This window comes from Marmota monax, unplaced genomic scaffold (assembly GCF_021218885.2).
Source record: "Marmota monax isolate L192 unplaced genomic scaffold, Marmota_monax_Labrador192_F-V1.1 WCK01_AAM20220418_F8-fsc00064, whole genome shotgun sequence".
Classification (NCBI taxonomy): domain Eukaryota; kingdom Metazoa; phylum Chordata; class Mammalia; order Rodentia; family Sciuridae; genus Marmota; species Marmota monax.
The window spans coordinates 9,438,795-9,450,506 of NW_026694542.1; the positions used below are offsets into that span (position 1 = coordinate 9,438,795).

Below are 11,712 nucleotides of genomic sequence, written 5' to 3' on the forward strand. Positions count from 1 at the left end.
TTTTAAGAAGAGTAAATTAAATAATTTACTAAAAATAACACAATCTGCAATGGTAGACTCTAATGGGTCAAGGTTGTGTATGGGTAATGTCAAAAATCTCCCCCTAAATCAATCTCTACCCCCAGTTCTCATTATCCCTTCCCATTTCCTTTTTTTTTCCTTCAAAGGTGCCCAAGGGACATATGACAGCCCTAAAATCACTAATTCTATTCAGAATGAAAATGCCACTTTTAAAAATAGACTTTAAAGGGAAAGTTTAGGTTACACCAATAGCAAAACTATTCCAGTGGCTACAGTTGAAACAATCATTTGAATAACATGGCAATAAAATAGCAAAGCTGATCAAAACCCATTCTTCTGGGCAAATGCCTATAATCCCAACAACCTGGGAGACTGAGGCAGAAGATCATAAGTTTGAGGCCAGCCTCAGATACTTGTGAGATCCTGTTTAAAATGGAAAAAATAAAAAAGAGGTGGAGCCATAACTCAATGGTAGTGTGTCCCTGGGTTCAATCCTAGTACAGAGAGGAGGGGGAAAAAAAAAGGACCCACCATTTCTCTCTCCTTTACAACTTCCATTACGCTCTTTCCAAGTAGTACTATTCTCTCCTCCAATACGTTGGAAAAAATTCTTTATAATATTACTCAAACCTTGTTTTAGTCCATTGACTCCCTATATTTCAAACTAAGTTAGAGTTGACATTTCCAAGGAAGTACATAAGAGAGCCCTATTTTTTCGTATGACCACACACTTACCCGTGTATCTGGACACTGTGTGGCTTCACAGACCACCTGCATAATAAAGTGCCTTTCGGACTGCGGAAAGAACAAAGAAAAAGAAAATTATGAAAATATGAACCATACTTATTGATTCCTGAATTCTCAATATAAGGAAAAACCTGCTGCTCCTTGAGGGCCCCATACAACCCTGGTATAATCCACCAACTATTCCTTGAGGCAACAATGGCACTATGGAGGCTACACAGTTTGCCTCCAGTGTCTGGTATACAACCTACCTTATAAGGTTTTAATCCTTTTTAATCTCTAAGATGACCTTCACTATTAAGAATTTAGGCAGAAAATAACAAAGTCACGTGGTTTAAATAAAGTTGATCATTTCAAGAAAAAACCAAAACCTACATGTAGAAAAATTAATGTCTTTGTATTTAAAATTTAAGAGAACTCAAAACATCTGTACTATTTCAGGGGCCAAATTTGTTTTCTGGAGGGTAGCAAATCCTCATCAAATGTGAGGAGTAAAGGGAGAACAAAATATGAACTTCATTTGCTACTCTCCTAACTCTTCTGAAGTCTATAAGGAAAAAAAACATGCTTTCTAATCAATTAGAACTGCAGTTTCCTCTGGCTTCTCAGACCTCTCCAATAAAGGCAAACGCCCAGCTTAATTGTCAACAAATACAAAAGTCTTCAGACTAGATTACCCAGTAATTGCACTTTTGGATATACATTCAAAAGAATTAGAATCAGAAAGGTATATACCCATATTTACAACTGCATCATTCACAACAGACAAAAAGATGGAAGCAATCCAAATGGATAATTCAATAAACATAGTATATGTACATAAATAAATAACATTGAATCTTTTTTCAATGTACACACACAAACATTTAGTTGTAGATGGACACAATATCTTTTATTTTTGTGTTTTAAGTGGTGCTGAGGCTCAAACCCAGTGCCTCACACATGTGAGACAAGTGTTCTACCACTGAGCTACAACCCCAGCCCAATATTCAGTCTGACATTTTTTCAAGATGCAAAAGCTCTGAAGATTGGTTCCATTTTCACATGAATATACTATTGAAACAGTAAATTTTAAGGGAAAAGGAAAGTACTAGGGAAAGAGATTGATCAAATTATGTGTATGTATAAATATGACATAATGAATCCCACTACTATGTGTAATTATAATGCACCAATAAAACATGGCAAATTTTGTTGTATGCATATTTTACATTATATATAAACAAGTAAATGACAGGAAGATTTTCAGGCAAAACATTTATATCGTTCTTAAAGAGCACCTTCCTAAAGTGAACAGCCCCACTGCTATAATTTTTTAAAATTCCAAAATATTCCCACTAAGTAATGCTGTTTTCTTTTACAAGTAACCTCTGAACCTATACCAAAGTTTTAAAAAGAAAACCTACTTCAGCTAGGTGTGTAGTTCACAAGTAGAGCACTTGCCCAGCTGCTTAAGATCCTGGGTTCCACCCCAGGGAAAGAAAAAGAAAACTTACCTCTTTGTCAAAGTTTGCTTTGGTGAACTCCAATGAGTTCAGGAGTGCATTAGTAGCAGCTAGCTTCACATTATTACTAGGCTCCTCTTTCCTCATCCCCTGGATTATGGCAGTCAGAATCTCATTGGATTTATCCTGTAGCTGCTCTGGGTCCTGAAAAAAGCAAAGAAATGCAATGAACATAATAACAAACTCATGACTAATCAGCAGTCCTTTTAACTGTAAAATCCACGAGTTAATTATCATTACTTTGTGATATTTTCCAAGCATTTCCATTTTGGGACACTATTGCAAAGTAACCATAAAATAACCAAGAGAACTAGTAGTCCAAAATTTGAACAGAAACAAATTAATCTCATCAATTTTGTCTCTGATTTCTTAGCATAATGTCTATGGGCATAAGTTAACATTAGCTTCTTCTCCTTTTGTATAATGTATTTCACCTGTACCAAATAATTTCAGAATAGCTGAGGGCCAAAGATCAATACCTTAGTATAATACAACTAGGTGTATCTAACTCCAAGTCAAGTGCTGAGAGTTTGCTACATGAAGTCTACATAAAACAGTTACCAAGAGTAGTAACCTCATGTTAGCACATTGGCACACGCCTGTAATCCCAATAGCTTGGGAAACTGAGGCAAGAAAATCAAAAGCTCAAAACCAGCCTCAGCAACTTGGCTAGGCCCTGAGCAACTTAGTAAGACCCTGTCTCAAAAATAAAAAATACTGGCTGGGCGTGATGGCACATGCCTGTGAAATCCCAGCAGCTCAGGAGGCTGAGGCAGGAGAACTGCGAATTCAAAAGCCAGCCTCAGCATCATCCAGGCGCCAAGCAACTCAGTGAGACCCTGTCTCTAAATAAAATACAAAACAGGACTGGGGATGTGGCTCAGTGCCCCCGAGTTCAATCCCTGGTACCAATTTAAAGGGCTAGGGATGTGATTCAGTGGCTAAGGACCCTTGGACTCAATCCCTGGTACAAAATAAAAAAGAGTGGTAACCTCCAGGGGCAATAATAATCGTAGGAGGGCTGCGGCTGCAACTGAAGTACTGTGCTGCGACCCCAACTGTATGAAGAACTGGCAAATCTTTCTGCAATTTAGTAAATGGAAAAGCACTCAGGAATTCATGGGACATTGAGGATCTCAATTCAGGGATGCGCCAGATAAGAATAACCTCAGGGTGTAGGTCAGTGGTACAGTACTTGCCTAGCATGCTCAAGTGTTTAGATTTAATCCCCAGCTCTGCAAAAAGAAAAAAAAGGGAAAAAACCCAGTTTCTCCAAACATATGGATTTCAATTTTAAGTTTATTATTACTTTTGTTTGTTTTACAATGCTAGAAATAGAACCCAGAGCATTGCTCATGCTAGGCAAATGTGCCACCATGGAGTTACATCCCTGGTCATGTTTTGAATTTGTGAATTTCAAGTTTCTTTACTCAGTGCATGATTAGAACTATGAGGATAGATCTAAATTAACAAACAGTTCTACTTCAAAACATTGCAGCAGCATGGTTTTCTTTATGATTTGATAGGCTAATCCTAACATCATGCAAGTCCACAGCTAGAGAGAATCAGAGATAGAAATATTAAATACACCAGGCAAGCACTTACTATATCTTGGCAAATGTACCCAATAGCTTCCAATGTTGACTCTTTCATGTGCTCTGTGCTGTTGGGGTTTGTGACATTGGCCACCAGCTGAGGAATGAGTTCTGGCCATTGGTTTACTGGGATCTCTGCACAAGCAATACCAGCTACACACTGTGAGGCAGAGCTAGGCCGATAAGTTTCTGTGCCCAAAGTCTGTAAAACCTGGAAAACAGGGGACAAAATTTGTCAGTTTGTAATAACTTCAGCATATTTGCCTACCACCACACCCCTTATATCATTGTCTCTTAAGTTCTGCCAACAAAACAAAGCCCAAACCATGCGAGCCTCAATACCAACACCTTTAAAAATCAACATTCCCCAGAGCCTAAAAGCAAAACCAACCATCCCCTGCTGTGAATTACAACCACACACCTCAATCAACACAGCAGAAAACAATCAACACAGCAGAAAACTAGTGGTTAGGAGAGATAGTGTTAAAAGTTAAGTGGGAACCAGGTATGGTGACCTATGCCTGTAACTTCAGCTAGTACATGGAGGCTGAGGCAGGAGGATGGCAAGTTTGAGAGCAGCCTGGGCAACTTAATGAAACCTTGTCAAGGAAAATTAAAGGGAGCGGGGGAAGAGCAAGGGATAAAATTCATTTTTCTAGGGATGAGGATATATCTTGGTAGCAGAATGATTACCTAACACATGCAAGGCCCTGGGTTTGATCCTCAAGACAGAAATGACACAAATCTTCCATGCTCCTTGATGGTGATATAAGGGAAGAATGCTCACAGCCTTGTTGTGGAAAGAAACGTGAGGCTTTAGAACAACACCTATGGGGCATCCAGGTGGGTCTGATTCACAGTAGGACACTGTCTAAAACCTGCCTCAAGGAAAAGATCCTACTTATAGGTGACATGTGAAATAAACCTCCTTGCTTCTAGTTACCAACAGCCCAGCACTCTGAGTGATTTAAAGAGAAAGGCCTTGGTTAAGCAATATCACTGAATATGGAAACAAAAGTTCCTGATGCTACAAAAACCTAAAAATGAATTCTTATTTTTAAAAGGATTCATTCTGTTTGCCCAAGAATGGTTCCCTCTACTACCAACAGATTCCAAGAACTAGACAGATATGCCAATTAAAACAAGATTCACTTGTCATTAAATATATCTCATTGGAAGTGTTAATCACTCAAACATTTATGTAATGGGTGAAGTCACAGGTTAGGCTAAAGGATGAAGCCACAATTGACCCAGTGTTAATCATTACCACGATCAGCTAAATTCAGTCAATGAAGGCACTAAGAATCCCCAGTCCACTCAAAGTCAAACAGTTAACTGTTCCTGGCATGAACACAGGACAAAGAATAGCTACCAGATATTCAGGCCAGCTCTGCTGACTGGGTCAGGTCACTTAGTACTCTGCTTTGTAATTATCAGCTAATAATGAACTCCCCACCTTTCACTTTTACACAATATATCACCATCCCTGACTGCCCTCACCCCCAACAGTTTTACCCAGTAATAAACTAATTTTAACAAAATTTTGTTCTCTAGGCACAGCAGAATGGACAAAAACTATGTTAAAAACACAATGTATCGAGGGGAAAAATGAACTGAATTGTCCCAGGGGCTAAATGGGTATTTTTAAAGGACTAAAGTCCATAGTACTTTATTTATTTATTTATTTTTGGTGGGGTAGATTGACTGACAAAAATTGTATATATTAATGCAATACCACCTGAAGCTTCAATATACAGATATACTATAAAAAGTTCCAATCAGGGTAAACATAACATTCCTTAAACCTTCGTCATTTGTGGTAAAAAACATTCAAAATCCTTTCTTGTAACTTTTTTGAAATATACCATTATCTATAGAAAATTTATTGTGTAACAGCACCCCAGAACTATTTCTCTGATCTAGCAATAATTTCGTACTCACTAAGCAATCCTTTTCTTTCCTTGCTTCCCCATGCCAGGGTATCTTTATACTATGCTGAATCCCATTCACACCTCTGTACATATATGGAGCACATTGAATCCCATTCACCTATCTCTTCTTCTTTTTTTAAAAATATTTTTTAGTTGTAGATGAACATGATATCTTTATTTGATTTATTTTTATGTGGTGCTGAAGATTGAACCCAGTGCCTCACGTGTGCAAGGCAAGCGTTCTACCACTAAGCCATAATCCCAGACCCTTTTATCTCTTCTTTAAAATTGCTTTTAGAAGACCCTTAGTTAATACTACTTGAAGTAACTTAGAGGCTAGAGATGTCCAATTTCTGAGTACAAAAACCTTTTTTTCCCCTTTAAACTAGGAGTGATGCTATAGCAAATGAGACCAGCCTAGACAACACAGAAACCCCATCTCTTCCCACTTTAAAAAGACCACCAACACTAAGAGTAATAATTAGATATACTATGAAAAAGGACAAGTTAATGGCTTCTTTTTTTTTGGGGGGGGGGGGGCACAGACACATAGAATCTCACTATGCTGCCCAGGTTGGCCTTGAACTTGTGAACTCAAGCAATCCAGCTGGGTCTCAGTCTTCCAAGTAGCTGGAATTATAGGTGTACACCACCACACTCAGCTCATGCTAATTTCTTCTCAGGCAATAGAGTTCAACCATGCCAATATTGATTATTACCCAATTTTTTAAAAATTTTAGCATTGCTGGATCCGGTGGCTACAATTCCAATGACTCAGGAGGCTGAAGCAGGAGGATCCCAAGCTCAAGGACAACCTCTGCAATTTACTGAGCAATAAATTCAACAACAACAATAATTATTATTCAATAAAAAAGTAAAGAAAATAAAGAACCAGAAATGTTGCTCAATGGTTGAGCCCCTAGGTTCAATCCCTAGTACCAAAAAAGAAGTGTCAAGAGCAATGTGCCAATAAATTCAATTACAGTTCCAATATGTGTGTGCGTGTACACACACACTTTGAAGAAATGAGAAATCCAATGGGCACAACGAGCATCAAAGTTTTCAGTGATGAGCCATGCGTGGTGGCACAAGCCTGTAGTCCCAGCTACTCAGGAGGCTGAAGCAGGAGTTTCAGGGCAACCTGGGCAATATAGGGAAACACCATCACAAAGAGGAAAAAAAATTTTTTTGATGGAGTATGCTTCCCTTATGTCAACTGGCTGAAGGGAGTGTTGTTACACAAGCAGACCCAGAGTGAATTGAAACAGCTTTACACATTCCAAAAAAATATTAAAAGTAAGACAGCTTTCCTAACTGCAAGACTGCAAAAAGAAGCACATTACAAAGAGAAGTAGTTGCCTTAAGGGACACTAATTTGCCTAAAGCTACTTATCATATAGAACTAAGATATAGTAAATATGGTGTATAACCATGATCTGCCCACTGGTTTCTCCTCAAAATGACTGCACAAATGTTTAACTTAATCTCCTTTGGGCCTTATCCACATAACACAGGCCACTAAAGAACTTCATTAAGACAACCAACCAACCAACCTACCCCAAACCTATCTTTATATTCTACATCCCATACTTTGATAGAATTATGAATTTCTAATTCAACAAGAAAGTCAAAAGAACGTTATGATGCAAAGCAACAAAGGATACTTCATTTTCCTCAAAATTCATCATCTCACTCTTGAAAAAAGTCAAGTATTTAAGTTTTTCACAATTTGCTAAGTAGATAAAAGCATCCATCATTAATGTCATACTCATTCTGCAAACTCTTTGGGCTTGAAAGGCCCAAGAAATCATTTAGTTCTTCTGATTCCACACAATGCCAAGCTTAAACCAGCAAAGAATGAGAACTATCTACAGCAGAAGTTCAACAAGAGCTAGATGCTGGTTAACTATGAAAGAATCACATAGGATAACAGTTAAAAAAAAAAAAAAAAAAACTTTTATTCTAGGCCTTCCAAACCAAAATATCTGAAGAGCTTAGAAATTCACACACCCACACCCCTTTTTGGGGTGTGCTGTTGAGGATCAAACCCAACGCCACGACAGCCATGTGGTCTGTGCTCTACCACTGAGCTACATCCCCAGAGATTATGTAAGTGATTCTGATATAGCATCCATTCATATACTACTCCAATTCAAAGAGATCCAATTAAAACTCTCCAAACCATTGCAGGCTACCTCAGTCATTTGATACTGAATTCCAATCCATCAGACAAACTGAATTGAAAGACATTAAAACCAAATACAACTTTCACCTTCAGGTAGAGTTTAGAACCCACAAATGTCACACTGTCAAGCTCCGTCCCAAACAAATGACAAAAGAACAAAGATGTTTCTTATTCCCTAGACAGTATGACCAAAATGAGGTGCAATTTACTTACATAGTTCTTGACTTCCCGTCGTGCATTAGCATCAATAGCAAGCCACCTCTGCTGATACTGTGCCTTGATATCTGGATCTTTTGATGTCAAAGAGTTCTTGATTTGTAGACCAGCTGCAACTCTGGCAACCTGACTGTTTCCTGGATTTGCCAGCACTCTGGACAGTTCCACGAGAAAAGTGGGCTGTTAAGAAAAAATGCATTTGTAAATGAAAATTTCTTAGAAATTTCAAACAACTCTGGATAGTTTATAGAGCACCAAACCATGCGGGATCGGGAATGGGGATAAGACCAGTCAATTTTCCAGGACATCATGTTCAATTATCTTAGAAAACATCAAATTTGTAATCCAAAGCTGGGCATGGTAGCATATTCCTATAGTTCTAGCACTCAGAGGCAGGCTCCTTTGAGTCCAGAATTTTAAAACCAACCTGGGTAACACTGCAAGACCACGTATCAAAAACAAACTATAAATGTCATTGAGTATGTGATGAAGTTCCCATCTTCTGCAGCCTCACACTTATTAAGATTCCCCATTAAGATCATCTTTCCAAATTTTCACATTAGTACTCAATAAATATTTGTTGAAGGATTATGACAGGGAACAAAAGTAAAATTCTTTTTCTAAATTTAAAATACCTTAGCCCCCCAAAAATGATACTGAGGGCAGCTTTTGATCTCATGGAAGCAAGTAATCTTTGATAAGAGGGAAATTCTTGTAGATAAGAATTTCTAGTCTCCAACACAAGACTTAGGAGCCTAGCTCTGAGGAACAATAACAAGCCGAGTTATAAGGCAAAATGCTAATGAATATTTAGAATTAGGGAATAACTGAAAAGATAGAAATGGCAAGGCAAGTTGTTGCAACAAAAATGTACTAAGGCTCCTACACACTTTAGACTAGTCTACTAAATATAATAGATCCCTGAAAAGCATACTCAATCTTTTGTAACACACAGGTCCCCAAAGCCACCCCTTGTTTAAAAATTTTCACACCAAAAAAGCCCTATCCAAAGAGGAAAGTCAATAGAAGCCAAAAGTAGATACAATTTCTTACTGCTAACAAATTCTAAAAGCACAGGAGAGAAAGTAATTCCTCCCAATTTTATTAACTATGTACCATTAAAGAATTTAAAGAATAAAAGGCTTTTTTGCAAATTAGTAAAAGCAGAAACAGGAATATACTCTTAATGGAGTTTATCAGCCTATAGGAGCAGGAAAATTTATTCTAGACAAAGGATAAAAAAGTTAGTAAAAGCTAGCACACATAAGTATGGAAAATAATCATTCAAAGGCAGTTTGTATAAAATAAGCCCTGCCACCTTGTTGTCGTTGACATTATTGTGCCAGGATATTGCAAAAGAACACATCTGGTTACAGTGTTCTTCAGACTTATTACCTATTAAAAAGACTTGAAGTATCATCCACCCTTCCCTGTGCTCCCCATCCCCCCCCAACAAGGGAGGGACACCAAAGAGAAACATTTCTGGCAGCAGGCTATTTTAACCAATCCACCTCACTTTTTTAAACAAAGGTCCAGCCTTAGCGAAATTATTTCCTTTTTTCTTGGTGCCCCTTAAATTTGAAAACATGAGAGGCAGGAACTTTCCTCTGGGATTTCATCAGGAAATAGGCCTGATCTCAAGGATGAGTCTGTCCGTTGTCTGGATGCAGATCCCTAGTGATCAAATCTCTACTCACCTAACTTCAAATATATATCTATCTATGTATGTGTATGTATATCTCAGAAAAGTAATAACCAGGCAGCAAAGGGAAAAATTTTTACTGAGAATGGGTTGAGAGGCGGTCGGGTGCCAGGCCTGGCCATAAGCACAGACCAAGAGAGATAGGAAAGGGTAGAACTCTGGGAAGTAGGTGGAGAGAGACACAGGGGCCAAGGGACAGGAAGGAGAAGCCGGCCTCGGCCACCACCCGGCAAGCAGGCGGGCCAGGAGCTTCCACATGGCCCCTAGGCCCGGCTCCCCCACCCCCACCCTTGCTGAACACGCAGCGCCGTGCAACCTAACTTCCCTTCCCTCCCTCTTTCTCCCTCCCGCTGCACCGCCGCCCTCAGTCCGCACGGCGATTGGGCAGCAGTCACCCCGGCGCGGTACACCATTGGCCAGCCCCGGGGCCCGGGGCGGGACACACCCACCGGCTTCCCGATGGCGGGGTTAGGTTGGACCGGGCGCGGGGGGGGAGGGGGACGGGATGGGGCGGGGTGGGTTCCCGAGGCCTGGGCCTCCGGGAGGGCGGGAAGGCCCGCTCTCAGGGATGGGGACGCGGCGGGATGGGGCGCGGCGGGACGGGACGCACCAGGTTTTCTACAGCCGCACGCTCCAGGAACTTCTGCGCCGCTTCCAGCTCCAGCCGATCTGGTGGGAGGAAAGTGGGAACCGGAGCAGGGTCAGAGGGGCCGTGCTCCCCTCCCCCACCCCAATCACCTCAGCCCGACCCCCAGCCCCCGCGTCCTACCCGGAGATACGGTCTTCTCGAGGATGGTGATCAGCTCCATAGCGGAGGTGGCGGCGGCGACTCCTCCTAAGACGACGGTCCGGGCTCTCGGGCGGCGGCTCCAACTGGGGATGGGGGTTGGGGGTCGGGTGGGAAGGGAGGGTGGGGTGGGGGGCGGGGGTCACCACAAGCCCATTCACCGACTCCCTCTGGGCAGGCGCTCTAGCTCTCCTTCCTCCCCTCTTTTCTTCCTTCCGCCCTCTTAATGTGCTGCTGGCGGCGGCGGCGGCAGCTGCTCCTCTGGCGGCGGGGGAGGGACCCCGGGGGCAGCTCAGAGCGCGGCTGGTGCTCGGGTGGCGGAGGGAGAAAGAAGGAAGGGAGGCAGTAAGTGAGCGGCGGCTCTCGGGGAGGGAGAGAGAGAGGGAGGGAGGGAGGAAGGCGGAGGGATATTGGGCTGAACCTCTCCGCGGCGGCACCGCGCTCCACGTCGATTGGCTGCCACTGTGGCCACGCGGAATCCCCAATTGGCCAGGCGTTCTTCGTTGAAGGGCCGCCCTGCGCCCATTCGTCCGCAGGTTTTAGGGTCCGGGTTGGCTGGGCGGGCAGCGGGATGGGGCACGCGGATTGGCCGAGGAGAGGGAAGTCGGGGTGGGGCAGGTGAGAGCCGGCTACTGATTGGATTGACTTGGTCAAGGCCTTAAGCTCAGACAGGCTGAGCGCGGGCAAAAGGGTGGGCTGAAGGCGAGTCTCGGAGTCCTTGTGATTGGCTGGGATACTAGACGTTGATAGGACAGGGTGCCCGGGAGAACTGGGGAGAGGAGTTCGGGGTCCGGGCGCGGAAAGGCGGGAGGCGCCCCGCCGTTTTAGGAGCGCGGAGCACGATGGGACGCCTCCAGGAAGGGGTGGAGCTGACCGCGTACCGCTCGGACAGCGGTCCGGAAAGTGCAGTCACTCCGAGGGGCGTGTTGAGCGAGGGTTTCGCGGGCCTGGGGAGGGGGGGGACCGTTAAAGTTCTGTACTGCGTCCACATGAAGCTGCTTTAATAGCTAGATCTACTTGTTATTA

The 11,712-nt window shown here is 42.3% G+C and overlaps 1 protein-coding gene across 1 annotated transcript in view; it reads right to left on the reverse strand.

Annotated features, from left to right (window-relative positions):
* Positions 1-11,066, reverse strand: part of Kpnb1 (karyopherin subunit beta 1) — a 30,182-nt gene extending 19,116 nt beyond the window's left edge. The window contains exons 1-6 of the mRNA XM_046420329.2: positions 10,669-11,066; positions 10,510-10,568; positions 8,195-8,377; positions 3,876-4,076; positions 2,262-2,414; positions 757-816 (exon numbers count right to left, since the gene is read on the reverse strand). Coding sequence (XP_046276285.1) covers positions 757-816; positions 2,262-2,414; positions 3,876-4,076; positions 8,195-8,377; positions 10,510-10,568; positions 10,669-10,708 — 696 coding nt within the window. The 5' untranslated portion in view covers positions 10,709-11,066. The remainder of the gene's footprint in view (positions 1-756; positions 817-2,261; positions 2,415-3,875; positions 4,077-8,194; positions 8,378-10,509; positions 10,569-10,668) is intronic.
* Between the last annotated feature and the right edge of the window lie 646 nt (positions 11,067-11,712).